At 34.7% G+C, this 22,226-nt stretch overlaps 1 protein-coding gene across 1 annotated transcript; it reads left to right on the forward strand.

The window, feature by feature from the left end:
* The first annotated feature begins 315 nt into the window (after window positions 1–315).
* Window positions 316–1,242, forward strand: LOC139889348 (uncharacterized). The gene has a single exon (XM_071872306.1). The coding sequence runs from the start codon at window positions 316–318 to the stop codon at window positions 1,240–1,242; it is 927 nt and encodes a 308-aa protein (XP_071728407.1).
* Window positions 1,243–22,226: the final 20,984 nt, after the last annotated feature.

Below are 22,226 nucleotides of genomic sequence, written 5' to 3' on the forward strand. Positions count from 1 at the left end.
CGACTACTTAGCTGGTATCTACGATGGAATCAACAGAGGAGATCAAAGTGGAATAGATATTGGATCTAGATTGATACTTCCAGCTTCTTTCACCGGTGGCCCCAGATATATGTATAGCCACTATTTAGATGCATTAGCTATATGCCGTACAAATGGGAATCCACAATTTTTCATTAAATTTACCTGCAACTCCAAATAGGCAGAAATTAGGACATTTATGTCTAACTTCCCACAATTGACACCCACGGACATTTATGCCACAGCTTAACCTACATAGATTTCCCGTCAAAATTTGTATGGAACAGTTCCGGAAAAATGTGGACCCCTAGAAGAAGGTCTAATGATAAAGTTATTGGCAGGCTAGCATATGTTCATCCTACTGCCGGAGAATTATTCAACCTAAGAATGTTATTATGTCATCAACGAGGATGTAGTTCATTCATGCATATCAAAACTGTTAACGGAATAACATGTCCAACTTACAGAGTAGCGTGCGAAATGTTAGGGCTATTAGGTGACGACCGTGAATGGGATATTGCGCTCGAGGAAGCAACAATTACAGCCACATCTTCGCAAATGCGGGTACTATTTTCAAATATTCTTCTGCATTGTCATCCAACAAATCCTGGCAAATTATTTGATAAACACTGGAAATCAATGTCCGACGACATTCCTCTTAAAGCCGCTTCCACTCTCCACATCGATCACTTATGCATACATGAATCTGATTTACGTTTCTATGTTCTATACGAACTACAAATCTTATTAATCCCCTTTTCAAAATCAGTTACAGACTTTAGGCTACCCTCAATCCCAGAACAATTACTTGCAGATCTTCAAAACAGATTGATCATGGAAGAAAAGAATTACGACTATGAATTATTAAAGACCAAACTAAATGAACTACTACCTAAGATGAATGTAAAACAAAGAGAAATTTACAAGTTGGTCGTTGATGCTTCTGATAATAATCAACAACAAATATTGTTCATATATGGACATGGAGGAACCGGTAAAACATTTTTATGGAAGTCAATCATTACATCGTTGAGATCACAAGGGAAAATAGTTCTTGCAGTAGCATCTTCTGGTATAGCTTCTCTTCTATTACCTTCTGGGCAAACTGCGCACTCACGTTTTAAAATTCCCATTGATTTAACAGATGAGTCCATGTGTAACATAAAGAAAAAAAATTCATCTAGGGAATCTACTATCACAAACAAGTCTTATTGTATGGGATGAGGCACCCATGAACGATCGACGCTGTTTTGAAACATTAGACAGAACGTTACGAGATCTAATGAATGATTGTAATACCCCTTTTGGTGGTAAACTAATAATTTTTGGCGGTGATTTTAGACAGACATTGCCCGTCACAAGAAGAGGTTCCAAACAAGAAATAATTAGCAGCTCTATAGTTTACTCATATTTATGGTCATACTTTAAGGTGCATGTTTTAACAGAAAACATGAGGCTGCAGAAACCTGGAGTAAACAGCATCGAAAAAAAAACATCGAAATTTTTTCATCGTGGTTGCTAAATGTTGGGAATGGAAATCTAGGAATCCCAGATGAAGAAGACCCTTCTAACGCAAGTTGGATTAATATTCCAAGCAAATATTGTATAGAGCATGACGAAAATGGAATGTTGAATCTGATATCATTCATATACAATGATGATTTACTACAAAATCCAAGTGCCAGCCTCCTACAATAACAAGTTATTGTATGCCCCAAGAACAATGACGCAGATAGTATTAACGAATCTATTTTGTCTATGGTTAGACGTCAAGAGACAACATACCTCAGTTTCGACATGGCAATCCCACGAATAAATGACAAAGGTGAAACTGAATTATTATACCCAATCGAGTACCTAAACAACTTGCACTGCCCATCTTTACCTCCACATAGACTACAATTAAAAGTTGGGGTCCCTGTAATTCTTGTAAGAAACATCAACTTGGCAGGTGGTTTATGCAATGGCACTCGAATGATAGTTGTTCAAATGCTGACAAAGGTAATACAAACTGAAATAATTACAGGGACAAGGGTAGGCGAAAAGGTATACATTCCAAGAATAAACCTTATCTATAAAGATCCCATCTTACCATTTGAGCTTAGAAGAAAACAATTCCCAATCAAGCTTTCTTATGCAATGACGATTAATAAAAGCCAAGGTCAATCGTTAAACAAAATTGGCATCTATCTTCCAGAACCTGTATTCGGACATGGCCAACTGTATGTTGCCCTTTCTAGAGCTACAGCACCAGAGGGTTTAAAACTATTGATAAAACCAGAAGAAAACAAAGGAAAATATTGGACTAAAAATATAGTTTACAAAGATTTCCTGCAAGTCATTGAAAATTCCCAAGTTCTCCATATTTCCATATCCTTTTAAAAAACATTTAATTAAAAATTACAATTTCTATAATATAACATGTTATTTTCCAACTTTATTAGCTCAAACACTAACTCAAATATATAATAAATTTTCTCGCAGGGGACTTTTGCGACGTAAATTGATGGCTGGAACTCACAAATAACAGTTACATTGATTGATCATCTCAAAAAACCTACTACACTGAATGAGGTAATGATCTCACAACCTCTTTCGTCTCTAATTACTGCCAATAAAGTCAACAAAATTACATTGTTACTAATTTTTATTCAATTTTAGAACCAACTTACTTCATATGAGTTGAAATACAGCAAATTTTTTTTTTTTAAACTTTTAACCTTAGGACTAATTTGATATTATATAAATACTTCTTTTGTTAACTACTGAAGTATGCTGTTGCATCATGATTTTTAGGCACTCAGGTCAGATGACTAAGAATTTAGCGCAGCACCTCATTCTATATCTTCTTTGGACATAGACGTTAAAATGACTATCACGTCTACTTTGCATAGTCATATGCCGAATACAGTTAGGTTTTCGAGAGAAAAAAAATATTAACTCAGATAACAGCCTTTTGAGGTTTTTTTTTTTTTTTTTTTTTTTTTTTTTTTTTTTTTTTTGTCAACACTTAAAGCATTGGTAAAATTAGAATTCTAGGATGTATAGGTGATTAACTTGACCCATTTGCCTAAGTCTACAAATTTTAAGTTATAAATACTTTTAGAATCTGAGTTACGTTTTGCATAATGATTTTTAGGCACTCAGGTCAGATGAGTAAGAATTTAGCGCAGCACCTCATTTTATATCTTCTTTGGACATAGACGTCAAAATGATTATCACGCCTACTTTGCATAGTCATCTACCAAATACAGTTAGGTTTTCGCGAAAAAAAAATATATTAACTTTTTTTTTTTTTTTTTTTTTTTGGCAACACTTAAAGCATTGGTAAAATTAGAATTCTATTTTACTCTAAGTAGTTAATACTAAATCTTCGCTTATCTAATTTTTTTAAAACCATGCAGGCCTACAATGTTTAATAATTTGAATTCCTATTTTAATTATAGAAGTTAATGATAATTGTTTAATTGTTTATAAATGATATTGCAGGTAATCTGGAAGATGGCTAAAATGAACAATATTATTTAAGATACATTGGCAGCACGACACTTAAATAAATAATGGAGATGTTTGTACTTTAAAAATTCAGTGGATAAAAGTGTTGTGTAGATTATCATAACCATTATAGTGTCAGTAAAATAGGAGTTTCAAATCACTTATATGAATGTATTATTGAATAAAATAATGTTTCGGTTAATAACTAAAGTTCGACCAACTAAATGTCTGAAAATTTCATATTAGGAATGTCGCTACTACAATTACGTAATCCTTTTTCCACTGGCCAAATATATAATATAATTTATTTTCCAACTCACCTTCCATTTCCTCTTTACTCAACTTTTCATTTTTCACAATCTAAATACTCCATTTCTTCTTTACTTCCTTTCATTCACTTACTACAAACACCAAAGAAGTACAACTGATTTTTGTCATTTTATTACATTATTCTAAACTCAAAATCCATTGAAAAAAAAAGAGCCCAACACAAAAATAGCCCAACAAAAATAAATAGCCCTTACAAAAATTGAACCAAAAAAACAAAAAACAAAACAATGTACTTTAGAAACACGTGGTCACTTATCCCTCTTTTCACCTCTTAAACACTTGCATCTAGCTTCTTCCATCTTACAATAGAAGAAACGAGGAAAAAAAAAGGAACAAACCCTACCGACATCTTCGAACAACAACTCAGCAACCGTAACCTCTGTTTTACATTTGAAATTCTTATCAGGTATTTTTTTTTTTTTTTAACAAAAATTGTTAGATACCTGCTAACGCTAATTCTGCTGCATTTTGATTTTTCCCCTTTATTCTGTAACTAATGTTTATCTGCAGGTAATATGTAATTAGAATAATAATCGTTTTACTTTTCTGTTCTTATTTCAATTTCAGTTAAATCGCTTTGTATCTCTACTACATACATCATCATAATTAAAATCGATAAATTACTCTAAACAACTTTTACAATGATAGTTATAGCTAGATAATGGCGAAACTTAAATTTAGCACCTCAACTACAATTAAACTGTGAAATATGGAACCTCTCTATGTCTTGGTAAGTTTAGATTATGATTTTTAACTTACAAGACCAGATGTTTGTATGAAAGCCGATATGTCAGTTACCAATCTGAAGTTTATATACATATAACATATTAGATGATGTTGAATCACATATTTCGGCCAAAATTTTCTCTTTGCTTTTTTAGAGCAGTAGCAACATTTATGTTGTTATTTGCATTTGTAGCCATCACCATATTCTGTAATTGAACACCTTTAAGGTACTACTCCATGTTAAAAAAGGACAATTGTTTGGCATTGAAAGAAAAAAGAAAACAAAAGCTTTGCTGTAAATTTCATCAATAACAAAGGGAAAGAGAAGTTATAGAAGCCAAAATCCAATTCTGTTAGTGTCTAAATATTTGCCTAAATCAATATCTATGCCTGTATATAGTTATTTGTGGAAAAATTACTAAATACTAAATAATTTATAATTGAATTGACATAATGCAGAATGGTTCAGATAACACCTATCAAAGACCTTGAATCAGAGGATACAAGCAAAATCATTGAGGCTAAAGTGTACAGGAGATGGATTGCCACCAACAAAGAAGAAACAACTCCAATATCACTTTGCAGCATACTCATTGACAAAGAGGTAACTTCATTATAATATATACATATATATATATATATATATATATATATATATATATATATATATATATATATATATATATATATATATATATATATATATATATATATATATATATATATATATATATATATATGCCTAACCAAATAACATCAAAATCTATTAATAATCAATAAAACCCTCAGGGAACAGGCGTACAAGTAAACATCAATACTAACGACTCCGCTATATTCGACAAATATATGCAAATAAATAAAGCATATAGAATTTCGAAATTCATTTGCGAAAAAACACTAGATTATCAACGAACACTTCCAACGAAAGTAACCTTAACACTTGGAAAATGTGCGGAGTTTGAACCAATACCAGGCGAAGCATTTCCCCAACACTGTTTCCACTTTGCATCCTACGACGAAATCTGCAACTGAATAAAAGACAAAACTCCTATACTAACAGGTATGTCAAACAAATGTTACCAACATTTAAACACCTGTTACTAAATTAACACACAAATATATTACCGCAGATTACATCGGCTGCATTTACAACGTCGGTAACATACAACAACCAAAGACTCCGAATAGTCGAAAATGTTTCAGGTTAATCGACATTATCGACCTCGAGTAAGACTCCACTTGAAATAAATACTACTTATATATACTCTGTTTTCATGTTACAAATATTTATATTATAAATTATACAGTAATATATAACATATAATTGACAGCAACAATTACCTCCAGCTTATTCTTTAGAATGAACGTGCAACATCCTTTGACATTCATGAATATGAATCTCACACAAAACCCGTCCTCATCGCAGTAAGTTCATGTTGGCCAAATACATTCACAGGGACAGGTATAGTTCAGCTCAAACCAACTCCAGCCACATATTATTACTTGAATCCTAACATTCCAGAATACCAGAAGTTAATAAAGGCGTAAGTGGTAAAAGATTAGCACGAAAATATTAATAAAACACTTATTATTATGAATAATAATATCCACATGTATAACAGGTACAGAGACCTCTTCACCCGAAAACCGATGCTACTAGCTGACAAAACCAAAAAACAAGACCCACAAGAAGAACAAAGGCGTAATAGGATAACACTACAAGAGCTGAACACCTACAACTTCCAAGACAACAAGGTAATACCAAACTATTATACCAAAAAAATACGTAACTTAAACCAATAACATTACAAAATATTTTTTGCAGATTCTACGAACGAATAAATACACTTGCGAGGCAACAATAGAACGAGTTGAAAATAATAGGTCGTGGTTTTACGCAAGCTGCGACAAAGAAAGATGTAACAAAAAAGTCGGGGGAAAAGTACACGAACTCCTTTGTCCAACCCACGGAACCCCAAAAGAGGCCAATTTCAGGTAAATAAACAAAGCTATACCTTTAAAGTCTAACAACACACTAATTAAACTTCAAATTACAGCTATTGTTTCAGAATAGTCATAACAGACGGCACATCGAGAATCACCCTTGCCCTGTTATGCAACAACGCCAAAAAACTACTGGGAATCAGCTGCAAAAAAATGATTCTCGAGATGGGCTTCGACAACAAATATATCCTCCCCGATCCAATCAAAGCACTTGAGGGTACAAGACACATTTTCCAATTCCACTACCAATCACCCGACGAATATATGGCCGACGACATCTTTCCTATCAACCAAACCAGCACTTATACAACACCAAACATTGAAGCTCCACCCATTACAGACATTGACACACCAAAAACGACGCCACCAACAACAAAGAAAAAATTATTCACACCTCAGGTAAATATCACTATACAATATTCAAAACAACTATACAAACACATCAAATGACAAATATGACAACTATTTGTAATTGCAGGTGACGAAGGCAATACACCCAAAAAAATAAAGGAAAGACTAAACACCATCACTTATGCAACATCAGGCAATCTTTTGATAAACCTCTAACATGCCAATGTAATAAAGTTTGTAACAATATGTACCTATCTTTCTAGCGAGATTATATAACAATCGTTGTACAAACCATATGTAAAAATATATATCTGCCGCAACGCGCGGACCTTCAAACTAGTTATATAATATTGCGACAACTTGAGACACAACTTCATAAAATGATTATTAAGAAACCTAAATCAAAATTTTGAACCAGAAAAAGTTTATCATCATAACCAAAACTCCACTATGAGGCAGGGGCGATTCTATGAATGATGGACTGATAGTGTGGTGATACGGTCTCTTCGAGTCAAACGTGAACTCCTATGATAGAAGCTGATTCGATTTGAGATTAAATAAAGACTAAGAAGAGAAACTTTGACTTAACCCAAATGAATCATTCATCATCTTGACAATAGAACAAGCTAGATACCTATTTATACTAATAAAACTGATGTCTAACTTCTAGGTGCAACGTGACTAATACATGGAATATGCAGTACTAATTAACTATCACTATACTCGCATACATAAATGCAGGTAAGATGAAAACGTGGAACGTGGGTTGATATATTCAACCACTTTACTTAACCAACTTTACTACATTTCTAATGGATCCATCCCTTTTCTTTGGGCCAGTTCAACATATATTAGGCTCGTATCATGTGAGGTCCAATGACCCCACTACTATGAAAACTTTTTATACAATGTACTAAAACTCTAAAATATCAATAAAACACAACACTTAGTTCCAAACACAAACATAATTGAAAAAACTCCACTTAGACTTGAACTACTAGATCTTCATTCAGCTATTCAATTTTAGTAACACATCACTCAAACAAAAGACTCAAATGACCAAAAGGGACCCACTTGCTTCAAAAAGTTCACTCCTTGCTCGCAGCATCATTACCACATCGAACAGAAGAGCATTCGCCATTATCTGACCGTCGATCTTTAAAATTAGACATGGGGTTTGGATCGACGGGGTTGCATTCATAAGGAAGCGGCACAGCAACCAAAATGTATCTACAATTAGAGCACGAAATCGCCTTATTTGCTGCACTATTAAAGTACTGAAAATATGTATCTGGCATCTGGGACACATGACCCAAAATGTTCCAGTTAAAACCCGAAAGGCTTCCGATATAATTTGAAGGCTTCTTCGGTACCAATCACATTATTCCTACCAGCCTTAACAATTTCAATTAGATTAAAATAACTTTTACATTTTTCCACGATTGTAGCTGGTTTTTTCAGCCCCAAAACCCCGTACTAATCAGGTTGACCATTGACTATTTTCTGTTTAGAAAGAAATATGTTGACGATAGTCGTCAATAGTGAGGGGAAACTGAGCTCCGCATACATATGTTTTGCTAATTCGCAGTGGCGACTCCAGGATGAAAATTCAACGGGGTCCCAATTTTTTTACCAATGATAATTATATTTAAAAGGTACTTTAGTAGTTATTTACCTACAAAAACCTATAAACTTTAAAAATATATGAGGTCACGTTGTTAAATTTAGTGGTGTCCTATACAATTTGATGTATATATTGTATAAAATTTTTTTAAAGTAGTGGGGTCATAGGACCCCACCACACACTACATAGAATCGTCCTTGCTAATTCGACAAACCTCTTTGCCCCAGTGTAATCTTTTCAGTCATATTTTCTCCTTCCGCTTCCTCCTTGATCTTCAAGACCATTTCGTTGTTGCAGTTCATGATTAGTTGATAATATATTTAATCGCTCCGGCCTATACACAAAGAAGAAAGTTTTAATTATTAAAAAACAAGCAAGGTTAAACCATCACCAAGAAAGTTTACTATTTCCAAACCGACACCAAGGTGGCCTAGTAGTATGGCGTCTTGAAGTCTTAAAAGAGGTCACAGGTTCAAACCTCACTAAGTGAACATATTGAGGTGGCGATGTTAAGGGATGGAAACGGTCAAAGGTAGGACCCGGTTAGCCCCGCATATATAATATTTAAAATGCTCACCCTTTATGGTTAACTAAACTAAGAAAACCTCATCTGATTTACCCAACGCACTTTTACTACCATGTATTCTAAGATGATGACTGTCAGAAGGCACGCAGTGCGCCTAAGAGCAAAAAGAGAGTGCAAGCTTTCTTATGCCGAAACTTAAATGTTAAGTCAACAATATTCTAAATGACACTTCTTCTTGTCGCATCCGTCTTGGAATGCACAGAAAAGATTTGATCTAAATGAGGAAAGCAATAGGTGAATTGTGAACAAATAACCAAGACATAACTAAGCATTTAACTATAAATTTGAGTGGTTATATCATTCGTAGTTGCAGACGCAGTTAATGATTAGTTGACAATATATTCGGCCTAATACACAAAACAAGAAAGTTTTGATTACGAGTATTAAAAACCAAGCAATTTTAAGCCATCTTCAAGAAGGTTTACTATTTCCAAACAAGGTTGAAGAACTCGGAATTACTCACCGACTACTTGCCGGTACTCGGTTTTTGGAGAGCTCTGAGCCGAGTGATCAAACTCGGTCGAACTTGGTTAAACTCGTTTAAACTCTGCAAAATTCAGGATGACTCGGAAAATCGGTCAAAACTCAGCCAACTAGAGATTACATGGAAAACAGGTCAAACGTCAAGCTTGGTCAACATCCGAGTACTCTCCGACTAGCGAGATTTGCAACCTTTTGTCCAAATGAACACAAGGTGGCGGAGTGATAAGGCGTTTTGATTTTCTCACAAGAGGTCTCAGGTTCAAACTTCACTTATGTGAATATATTGGGGTGACCAGGTAATAGGTGGGAAACGGTCAAGGATATAACCGGTTAGCCCCACATATATCATACTCGAAAAGCTCGCCCACTATGGCAGCCTAAACTAAGAAAACCTCATCGGATTTACCCAACGCACTTTTAACTACCATGCTTTGTAAGGTGATGATTATAAGAAGGCATGCTTATTGAACTTGCGGTCATAGCCCAACGGTTCCCCCATATACTTTGTGTCATGGGATAGGGAGAGGTCATGAGTTCAATCTTTAGGGATGACATGATTTTTCTTTAAAACAATTGAACACCAATAATGGTGGTGTATATTGAACATATAGGGAGATTTTACCGGATTCGTTCACAGACCTCTACCCGGGAACACTGCCCGAATGGATGTGTTCTCAAGTACCGTCGATCGGGTTCGGGTTTTCGCCCAAACGTGTGTGTTACGTACAAATGATGAGGGTCGTTAAAATAAATGATCTACTGATGCTAAAAAATCATCATTAAAAAAAAAAAAAAAAAAATGAAGGCATGCTTATTTTTTTCAATTTACTCATGCCCAACCTCTAGTAAATAAAGTCACACTAGCTCAGTACATAATGATTCATCCAACTCAGTTTCCAATCCTTCTACATTGGACCAGTCCATACCCACTAGTGACAGCCCACCTTCACCACAAACAAACAATAGTATTTCTGATAATTCTTCAACTTCGGCCCATTGTAGCTCAGGCCCGATGGACCCACCCCTTAATAAGGAATCTGTTCATGGTCCCATATCGACGACTACATCAACACCTAATGAATTACCATGTCATGTTCAATGGGTTTAATGCTCTAATTCAAAATAAGACATGTGAGTTAGTACATGTGTGGCTAATTTTCGGATCAAAAGTGTAAGTTGACAGGGACACGCTAACCCTGTGTGCCGTAGCACCCACTAATCCCACCCCGAAAGAGACCTGTGCCGGCAAAGTACCTCCTCCCAGGTACCACAGTGACGGCAAGGCGATTTTTACCCCAGCTAGCTAGACCCCCGAAACACTTCACAAATTTCCCCCCGGAGGGAGAAATAATTCCATGCGGGGCGCCCAGACTGAGAATCGAACTTGCGCCTTTCTTCGGATCAAAGCTTCCCCCACTGTGGGCCCAGGGATCAAAGGCATCGGGTACCACTGAGCTATAAGCTCGTTGGTTGTGTGGCTAATTTTAGATCATAAGTCCCCGGGGTCCTCAAATTTTTTTTTTTTTTTTTTTTGATAAATACTTGAACAAAACTTTGAATATGTCGGGTCGGGTCGGGTCATTACGAACACCATCAAACAATACATTATTCTTGAGGCGACGACGACAACAACAACAAAATCCAATTCCACAAAAGTGATGTATGCATAGGTAAGATGTAGACAATCATTCCCCTATCCTAGAATAGAAGAGAAGTCATTTCTTCACCCAGAGTGAAACACCCCAATAGTAGAGAAACTCCTCCCTCTCAATGTTCTATGGATAGAGAGATTGCTTTCGAATGGACCTCCGACCAATTTAGGTTGTAAGCGACAATCAAGTCGCCAATAAATCTGCCCGAAGTTCAATTTAGGCTTTAAGTGACAGTCAAGTCGCCAATAAATCGACGGTAACTGTTGACTCGATTAATAGAGCCAAATTATTCTTGAGAATGGGAGTTTTAAAATTATACTATACCTTATAAACAGCTATCGTTAGAATCGGGACTTTCAATTTTGTTGAAGAAAATTCAAGAGTAAGCTGTAAGTTGTCTTGGTTGCTGAATTAAAAGTGAAAAAAGAAGGTTCATATTGGGTAATGAGTTTTTTCGCAAAAAATAAAAGGGTAATGGGTATGAAACAAAACAAGAAGTGGAATAAAATAAATAAGAAGTCCATGTGTCTATGTGTGGTGAGTTTGAAAAAAATAGAGTAGGTTTATTTATTGTAACACTGTCTATTTTTTTTTAAATATACACAGCGGAAACTTTATACATATAATACTTAAGTTTTACAATACCACACGATTATTATAATTTATCAGACGTTACATTAAACAACAAATATTATGTTATACAAAACACATCAGAGTTTGTTCTTCAAACATATCCATCAAAACAGCCAGCTCCTCCCAAAAATCCTAGCATACAAGTCTACCTGCATGGGAGGAAGTGAGGGGTTAGCACAAGGCTAAGTGAATGGCACAGTCCTAACAGGTATAAGCGTATAACATCAAGCTAGACAATACACAAACAAGGTCTTGATAACAAGAGGATCGGCGGCCTGGCCGGGCCCTTAACTCCAATTGATCAAGCTGGAGTATACCGATAATTCCAATTATTGTCTCCCTCGCATAGTATCCAGATACAGGGGGTGCATCATTCAACTATACTACGCGAATAGTAATTCCTGAACCAGAAAGACTCATTCCTGCCTCTTGCCCAACTTACAAATTTGGCAAAGCTACAAAACCATAGATGCCCCACATGTAAGCCAGTTGCCGCTACAAAATCCGCAATCGGCAATATTGTAACATCCCACATTTTTCCGTTAAATTTATTTTAACACCGTCTTTTTTTTTTAGATAATATCTTTCGTTATCTAAATTTGTATCTTTTGTTAACTAACGTTCTTAATATTTCTATTATTCGATTATAATATCTCCCGTTTATTCTCACGTATTTAAATTAATTCGTTTGGTTAGTTCACGCACCCGCTTTTAAACTTGAGGGACCGAAGTTGTCAAGTGGGCAAACTAGTTGACTAGGTCAACTAGTCAACCCACCATCTCATCCACTCATTCACTTTTTCTCCTCATTCCCTCTTTTTCTCTCTAATCACCAAGAACACACTTTTATCATCTTCAAAGATTCATCATCTATTTCAATTCAAGCAAGCAAACATCAAAACAAATTGTACTTTTGTGATCCTTGCATCATCCTCTTCAATTTGGTACCAATTTCACTACTTGGGGTAAGATTTCTAAAAACTCTAGATTTCTCAAATTCGTTTATTAGACTTGAAATGGTGTTAGTTAGCGTCTATGGCTCGAGTCTAGCATGAATACGTGATTTATTTGCTCGATCTTGTTGTTTTGCATAAACTAGCATGAACTTGAAATGGGTGCGCTTAATCTTGAGTTTTGGTTGATTAAATGTTGTTTAAATGTTAAAGTGCATGTATTAAATGTGTTACTAACATCATTAGCTTCCTTTTGGTATATAGGTTGATTTAGAAAAACTTCATTTACAAAATTGTTGAATTCATGATTTTTGGTTAGGGTTTGATAGCTTTTAAAATAAACTTTTGATGCTTTGAATGCCATGAAACGTTGTTAGTAAGTGTTTAGTTGTATTGTATGTTTAATTGCCTTCGAAACGGCATATCGTATGTTCAAATTGGATTCCCGAATCATCTTGTGCATTTATGAACTTTGCACTTTTGATAATGAACATTCAATGATTCTTTCGATGCGGATTTAATTGTTATAAAAGCTAGTTTTAGTTGATGATATGTTCTTAGTTGTATTCTTTGTCAAAATACCTTTCCAACGATATAAGATACGTGTCGTAAGTGTTTTCGGTTCATAAAATGTGTTTGAATGAAGTTTGATTCGAGACTTGAACATTTGAAATAGACCAGGCACCAGACCACGCCCATTGTCGCGGCGCGGCCACCATATGTCGCGGCGCGACATTTTCCTTGTTCAGGGGCTGTTCAACTTTGCATTTTTATGAAAAATTCTAACTATGCTACGCACCTCCGATTAACATGTAACTTATTCTAACATGCTTATATATGATAAATTAGCTTAGAAAAATATTCCGAGACCCGCCCTGAACGTGTTGACTTTTTCGTTGACTTGGACAAAAGTTTGACTTTTAGTCAAACTTAACCAAACACTTATGCAATCGTCCTAACGTGCTTTTATACTTATATCTTGCATGAAACTTGACAACTTGATTCACATGCTATTAATCGAGTCGTAACGAGCCATAGGACTAATTGAACACATTTCGACCAACCTTGTATCGTAACCGGTAATTGATACAACTTACTTGTTTAGGTCAAGGCTAAACAACTTTCATGCACAATTTTACTTTGTGAAGTACCTCTATACTCATGAACTCGAGGTGAGATCATAGTCCCATCTTTCAACAACTTTTATACCTTTAAATCATAGGATGAGAAACATATACAGTTTTATACTACATACTTTTATGCTTTGAACACAAGTACGAAAACAAACATTCCACGTGCGAGTTAGAACAAAAATCCTCAATTCGATTATCATTAGTTACACTTGCAGGGTGTAAGCGAGAACTTATGTTGTGTGGCTATACGGGTTTGACAAATTCTCATTCGGACGGTTCGCTACCGTTATGCGGATGAAATATATTTTTGAGAAACAGTGTAGGTTCTAACACTATGTGTATGGGGTTCGTGAAACGTTAAGCCTTGATAATTGGGTGCTCGCGAATAACAACTTTTGGAATGTAAACGATTTGGATAATCAACTTTATGGAAATACTAAATCTTGTGGTTCAAACTATAACGTTTACAAATACACCTATGATTTCACCAACGTTTTTCGTTGTCAGTTTTCTATATGTTTCTCAGGTTCATACTTGGCTATTTGATACATGCTTCCGCGTACACTCATACTTGTTTGGAGTCAAGCATACATTCATACTCACGCTATTTATAGCAATCGTGATTTTAAACTAATTATGTCGCAAGTTATTTCATTTATACTTTATAACTTTTGTAAACTTAAACTTGTTGTCGAACCATTTGGTAAACTAAACTTTGCAAGTCTTGTACATTTCAAATGAATGCGACATAATTTTGGTCAAACGCGTCTCATATAGGGACTATGATCACGCAACGGGACCTAAGTTAACGGCGCCGTCAATGACGATTTTGTCGGGTCGCTATAGATGGTCTCAGAGTGTTGGTTGTAGTGAACTAGGATATGCATTAGTGTGTCTGACAGAGTCGTTAGGACGCATTAGTGAGTCTAGACTACAACCTGATAGTTAGCCATTGCATTCTGACATACATTTGCTATAGATAACACTTACTTGACTACTTGTGCATCATACTTGAATCATTCTTAGGCAAACTTCTTAATGGTGCCAAGATTTTATCATACGAATCCGTATTCTGCCACTTTCTGGTAACACGCATAAATTCAAGATTTATACACGTAAGGATGACGACGACTTTGTAGCGACCCAACAAAATCGTCATTGATGGCGCCGCTAACTTAGGTCCCGTTACGTGGTCGTAGTCCCTATATGAGACTCGTTTGACCAAAATTATGTCGCATTCATTTGAAACGTACAAGACTTACAAAGTTTTAAGTAAACCAAACGGTTCGACAACAAGTTTAAGTTTACAAAAGTATAAAGCATTATAAAATAACTTGCGACATAATGAGTTTGAAATCACGGTTGCTATAAATAGCGTAAGTATATATGTATGCTTGACTCCAAGCAAGTAATCAGAGTGTATGCATGTATGCTTGACCCCAAGCAAGTATGAGGGTACGCGGAAGCATGTTTCAAATAGCCAAGTATGAACCTGAGAAACATATAGAAAATTGTCAACGAAAAATGTTGGTGAAATCATAGTTGTATTTGTAAACGTCGTTTTTGAACCACAAGATTTTGTATAGTTGATTATCCAAATAGTATATATTCCAAAGAATGTTGTTTGTTTACCGAGCACCCAATTATCAAAGCTTAACCGTATCATTTACCTCAGCATAAAAGTGTTAGAACATACACCGTAACAGAATATATTTCATTCGCTTAACGATAGCGAACCGTCCGAATGAGGGTTAGTCAAACCCGTATGGATCCACACAACATAGTCTCGCTTACACCATCTGGTGTAACTAATGATAACTTAATTGAGGATTTTCGTTCAAATTCGTCTATATCCTTGTATTCGTATTTGTGTTCAAAGTATAAAAGTATGAAAAGTATATACACATATGAAATGTATATAAGTATGTAATGTATATGCTTCTCAGCCCACAATTTAAAAGAATAAAAGTTGTTGAAAAGGTGGGACTATGATCCCACCTCGAGTGCACGAGTATAAATGTACTTCACAAAGTAAACGTGTGCATGAAATTTGCTTAGCCTTGAACTAAACAAATAAGTTGTATCAATTACCGGTTACAACACAAGGTCGGTCGAAATGTGTTCAATTAGTCCTATGGCTCGTTACGACTCGAATATATAGCATGTGAATCACGTTGTTAAGTATCATGCAAGATATAAGTATAAAAGCACGTTAGAACGATTGCATAAATGTTTGGTTAAGTTTGACTGAGTCAAACTTTGGTCAAAGTCAACAAAAAATTCAACGTGTTCGGGTCGGGTCTCGAACAATTTTTCTAAGTTTCATAATCATATATGAGCATGTTAGAACAAGTTTCATATCAATCGGAGTTGCGTAGCATAGTTAGAATTAAACGAAAATGACAATTTTGGACAGCCCATAATGTTACGCTGTCCTGGGTTACGGCCGCAATGTCCTGGGTTACGGCCGTAACTTTGGTCCTCCAGGTGCTGAAATGCTGATTTTTCTAAGTGTCGAGCCAAACTTCTTTCAAACATAAATCAAGAACCGAAAACACTCAAAACACGTATCCTATATCGTTGGAAAGGTAATTTAACAAGGAATACAACTAAACACATTTCATCAACAAAAAAAAACTTCATTTTCAATTACCGAAATCTCGCCAAATGATCATTATTTAACGTTTCAAGCTCAAAAATGCAAATGGTGATTCGGGAATCCAATTTACACATACGATATGCCATTTCGAAGGTAATTAAACATACATTGCAACTAAACACTTATCAACAACATTAACAAGCATTCAATACATCAAAAGTTTGTTTTAAGTCTATCAAACCCTAACCAAAAATCATAAAATCAACAATCATGCTAACGAAGTTTTTCTAAATCAACCTACATATCAAATTGAAGCTAATGATGCTAGTAACACATTTAATACATGAACTTAAATATTTAATCAACATTATCATCCAAAATCAAATATTAAGCACACCCATTTCAAGTGTTCATGCTAGTTAATCAAAACAATAAAATCAAACAAACCAAACACATATTCATGTTAGACTCGAGCTGTAGTGACCCGAACTTTTCCATGTATATATATATTAATTGAGATTGATATTTACATGATTAAATATTTCCAACATGTTAAGCAATCAAACTTGTTAAGACTTGATTAATTGAAATATGTTTCATATAGACAATTGACCACCCAAGTTGACCGGTGATTCACGAACGTTAAAACTTGTAAAAACTATATGATGACATATATATAGATATATATATATATAGTTAACATGATACTATGATAAGTAAACATATCATTAAGTATATTAACAATGAACTACATATGTAAAAACAAGACTACTAACTTAATGATTTTTAAACGAGACATATATGTAACGATTATCGTTGTAAAGACATTTAATGTATATATATCATATTAAGAGATATTCATACATGATAATATCATGATAATATAATAATTTAAAATCTCATTTGATATTATAAGCATTGGGTTAACAACATTTAACAAGATCGTTAACCTAAAGGTTTCAAAACAACACTTACATGTAACGACTAACGATGACTTAACGACTCAGTTAAAATGTATATACATGTAGTGTTTTAATATGTATTTATACACTTTTGAAAGACTTCAATACACTTATCAAAATACTTCTACTTAACAAAAATGCTTACAATTACATCCTCGTTCAGTTTCATCAACAATTCTACTCGTATGCACCCGTATTCGTACTCGTACAATACACAGCTTTTAGATGTATGTACTATTGGTATATACACTCCAATGATCAGCTCTTAGCAGCCCATGTGAGTCACCTAACACATGTGGGAACCATCATTTGGCAACTAGCATGAAATATCTCATAAAATAACAAAAATATGAGTAATCATTCATGACTTATTTACATGAAAACAAAATTACATATCCTTTATATCTAATCCATACACCAACGACCAAAAACACCTACAAACACTTTCATTCTTCAATTTTATTCATCTAATTGATCTCTCTCAAGTTCTATCTTCAAGTTCTAAGTGTTCTTCATAAATTCTACAAGTTCTAGTTACATAAAATCAAGAATACTTTCAAGTTTGCTAGCTCACTTCCAATCTTGTAAGGTGATCATCCAACCTCAAGAAATCTTTGTTTCTTACAGTAGGTTATCATTCTAATACAAGGTAATAATCATATTCAAACTTTGGTTCAATTTCTATAACTATAACAATCTTATTTCAAGTGATGATCTTACTTGAACTTGTTTTCGTGTCATGATTCTGCTTCAAGAACTTCGATCCATCCAAGGATCCGTTGAAGCTAGATCCATTTTTCTATTTTCCAGTAGGTTTATCCAAGGAACTTAAGGTAGTAATGATGTTCATAACATCATTCGATTCATACATATAAAGCTATCTTATTCGAAGGTTTAAACTTGTAATCACTAGAACATAGTTTAGTTAATTCTAAACTTGTTCGCAAACAAAAGTTAATCCTTCTAACTTAACTTTTAAAATCAACTAAACACATGTTCTATATCTATATGATATGCTAACTTAATGATTTAAAACCTGGAAACACGAAAAACATCGTAAAACCGGATTTACGCCGTCGTAGTAACACCGCGGGCTGTTTTGGGTTAGTTAATTAAAAACTATGATAAACTTTGATTTAAAAGTTGTTATTCTGAGAAAATGATTTTTATTATGAACATGAAACTATATCCAAAAATTATGGTTAAACTCAAAGTGGAAGTATGTTTTCTAAAATGGTCATCTAGACGTCGTTCTTTCGACTGAAATGACTACCTTTACAAAAATGACTTGTAACTTATTTTTCCGACTATAAACCTATACTTTTTATGTTTAGATTCATAAAATATAGTTCAATATGAAACCATAGCAATTTGATTCACTCAAAACGGATTTAAAATGAAGAAGTTATGGGTAAAACAAGATTGGATAATTTTTCTCATTTTAGCTACGTGAAAATTGGTAACAAATCTATTCCAACCATAACTTAATCAACTTGTATTGTATATTATGTAATCTTGAGATACCATAGACACGTATACAATGTTTCAACCTATCATGTCGACACATCTATATATATTTCGGAACAACCATAGACACTCTATATGTGAATGTTGGAGTTAGCTATACAGGGTTGAGGTTGATTCCAAAATATATATAGTTTGAGTTGTGATCAATACTGAGATACGTATACACTGGGTCGTGGATTGATTCAAGATAATATTTATCGATTTATTTCTGTACATCTAACTGTGGACAACTAGTTGTAGGTTACTAACGAGGACAGCTGACTTAATAAACTTAAAACATCAAAATATATTAAAAGTGTTGTAAATATATTTTGAACATACTTTGATATATATGTATATATTGTTATAGGTTCGTGAATCAACCAGTGGCCAAGTCTTACTTCCCGACGAAGTAAAAATCTGTGAAAGTGAGTTATAGTCCCACTTTTAAAATCTAATATTTTTGGGATGAGAATACATGCAGGTTTTATAAATGATTTACAAAATAAACACAAGTACGTGAAACTACATTCTATGGTTGAATTATCGAAATCGAATATGCCCCTTTTTATTAAGTCTGGTAATCTAAGAATTAGGGAACAGACACCCTAATTGACGCGAATCCTAAAGATAGATCTATTGGGCCAAACAAACCCCATCCAAAGTACCGGATGCTTTAGTACTTCGAAATTTATATCATATCCGAAGGGTGTCCCGGAATGATGGGGATATTCTTATATATGCATCTTGTTAATGTCGGTTACCAGGTGTTCACCATATGAATGATTTTTATCTCTATGTATGGGATGTGTATTGAAATATGAAATCTTGTGGTCTATTATTATGATTTGATATATATAGGTTAAACCTATAACTCACCAACATTTTTGTTGATGTTTTAAGCATGTTTATTCTCAGGTGATTACTAAGAGCTTCCGCTGTCGCATACTTAAATAAGGACGAGATTTGGAGTCCATGCTTGTATGATATTGTGTAAAAACTGCATTCAAGAAACTTATTTTGTTGTAACATATTTGTATTGTAAACCATTATGTAATGGTCGTGTGTAAACAGGATATTTTAGATTATCATTATTTGATAATCTTCGTAAAGCTTTTTAAACCTTTATTGATGAAATAAAGGTTATGGTTTGTTTTAAAATGAATGCAGTCTTTGAAAAACGTCTCATATAGAGGTCAAAACCTCGCAACGAAATCAATTAATATGGAACGTTTTTAATCAATAAGAACGGGACATTTCACGAGCCATAGATACTAACTAACACCATTTCAAGTCTAAAAATCGAATTTGAGAAATCTAGAGTTTTAGAAATGTTACCCAAACGAGATGAAATTGGTACCAAAATGTAGAGGATGAAGAGAGGATCACGAATATGTAATTTGTTTTGATGTTTGCTTGCCTGAATTGATTTAGATGATGAATTTAGTTAATTGGGTGGTTTAGCTCCAAAAATGGAAGTAGAGAAAGGAAAGAAAGAGATGAGGAGGTGAATGAAATGAATGAGTGGTGGTAGTGAAGTGGTTGACTAGTTGACCTAGTCACCACTTTGCCCACTTGGAAACTTCGATCCCTCAAGTTTGAAAGCGGGTGCGTGAATTAACCGAACGAATATTTTAAAACGCAAATTAACGAGAGATGTTATAATTAAATAACGGGAATATTAAGAACGTTAGTCAATGAAAGATACAAATTTGGATAACGAAAGATATTATCTAAAAAAAATACGGCGTTAAAATAAATTTAACGAAAAAACGCGAGATGTTACATTACTCACACCTTAAAAGAAATTTCGTCCCGAAATTTAGTTGGAAGTAGTAGTCGTTGATTCTTCCTCGAGATCTTGCGTTGCCAATTCTACGAATAAGTGAAGGTACTTCCTTGGGCATTTCAACGAACTTTGACAGTTGGGATTTTTTTTCGTTGTTTTAGAGTTTGGTTTCACGATTCATAATTTCAACCGATTCTCCTAGGAAGTGAAGTTTGTCATCGATAGTAAGCTCATCGAAAGGAATAATGAGTTCTTGTTCGGCAAGACACTTCTTTAAGTTTGATACATGGAATGTAGGATGAACGGAGACTCAAATGAGTCGGAAAATCTAAACGGTATGCATCGGGCCCAATACGCCCCAAGATTTTAAAAGGATCAAAATATCGCGGATTTAGCTTTCTACGTTTCCCGAAATGGATTACACCTTTCTAAGGTGCGACTTCTAACATTATACGGCCACCCGCTTGGAATTTGAGAGGTTTATGTCTAACATCGGCATAGCTCCTTTGGCGACTACGGGCCGTCTTGAGCCTTTATTGGATTTGAATGATCTTAACTGCTACTTCATGAATGAGTTCGAGTCCGGTGGTTTGCATGTCACCTACTTCGGTTCAACAATTAAAAAATTGACAATTGCGGCTATATGAGTTTTCAAAAGGTGTGGCGTCAATACTCGGGTGAAAATTATTGTAGTAAGAGAATTCAGCTAAAGGCAAATACTTTTCTCAAGTAAATTTGAAGTTGATAATACAAACTCGTATTATGGTTTCCAAGGTTTGAATCGTATGTTTGCTTTGTTCGTCGGTTTGTGGGTGATACGCGGTACTCATGTCTAAACGTGATCCCAAGGCTTCTTGTAAGGCACTCCAAAAATCTAGAAGTGAAATGAGAATCTCGATTTGAGATGAGGTACATTTCTTTAAGATATATTTGAACAAGTTTTCGTTTCTCAAGAATTTCGCGCCGCGGAAGATTTATCGGTTTTCGAAAACGTTTGTTAGAACTATTCACCCTCGAGGTGAATACTAGTATAATGTGAAGAGTCTCTCTCTCCATTGAGAATTTAGATAAAAGATTTCATTATACGGGAGTACGAGTATGATGCGAGAGAAGTTTCCGCCTCGATGTGAGCATAACAAGCATATTGTAGTTCGTCGATAAAACTGTAAGAAAACGAGATAGTATACGCGTGTAACACATGTTTGAAGTTGAAGGAATTTGTCATTCATTCGGAAGTATAAATATGGTTCGACAATAACCGAAGATGTGTCCCTGGTATGGTTGTTATCAATATTCTCGGAGTTTTCGGATATCCATCCAGAAAAATGAAGTCACATACATGGCACATGGTGGTGATTAGGTTGATCGAGCCCAACCACCCT

Source organism: Rutidosis leptorrhynchoides, chromosome 2 (genome assembly GCF_046630445.1).
Source record: "Rutidosis leptorrhynchoides isolate AG116_Rl617_1_P2 chromosome 2, CSIRO_AGI_Rlap_v1, whole genome shotgun sequence".
Lineage (NCBI taxonomy): Eukaryota > Viridiplantae > Streptophyta > Magnoliopsida > Asterales > Asteraceae > Rutidosis > Rutidosis leptorrhynchoides.

Coding starts and splice junctions, on each gene's coding strand:
- LOC139889348 (XM_071872306.1), top strand. CDS start 316: ATGTGGACCCCTAGAAGAAGGTCTAATGATAAAGTTATTGGCAGGCTA.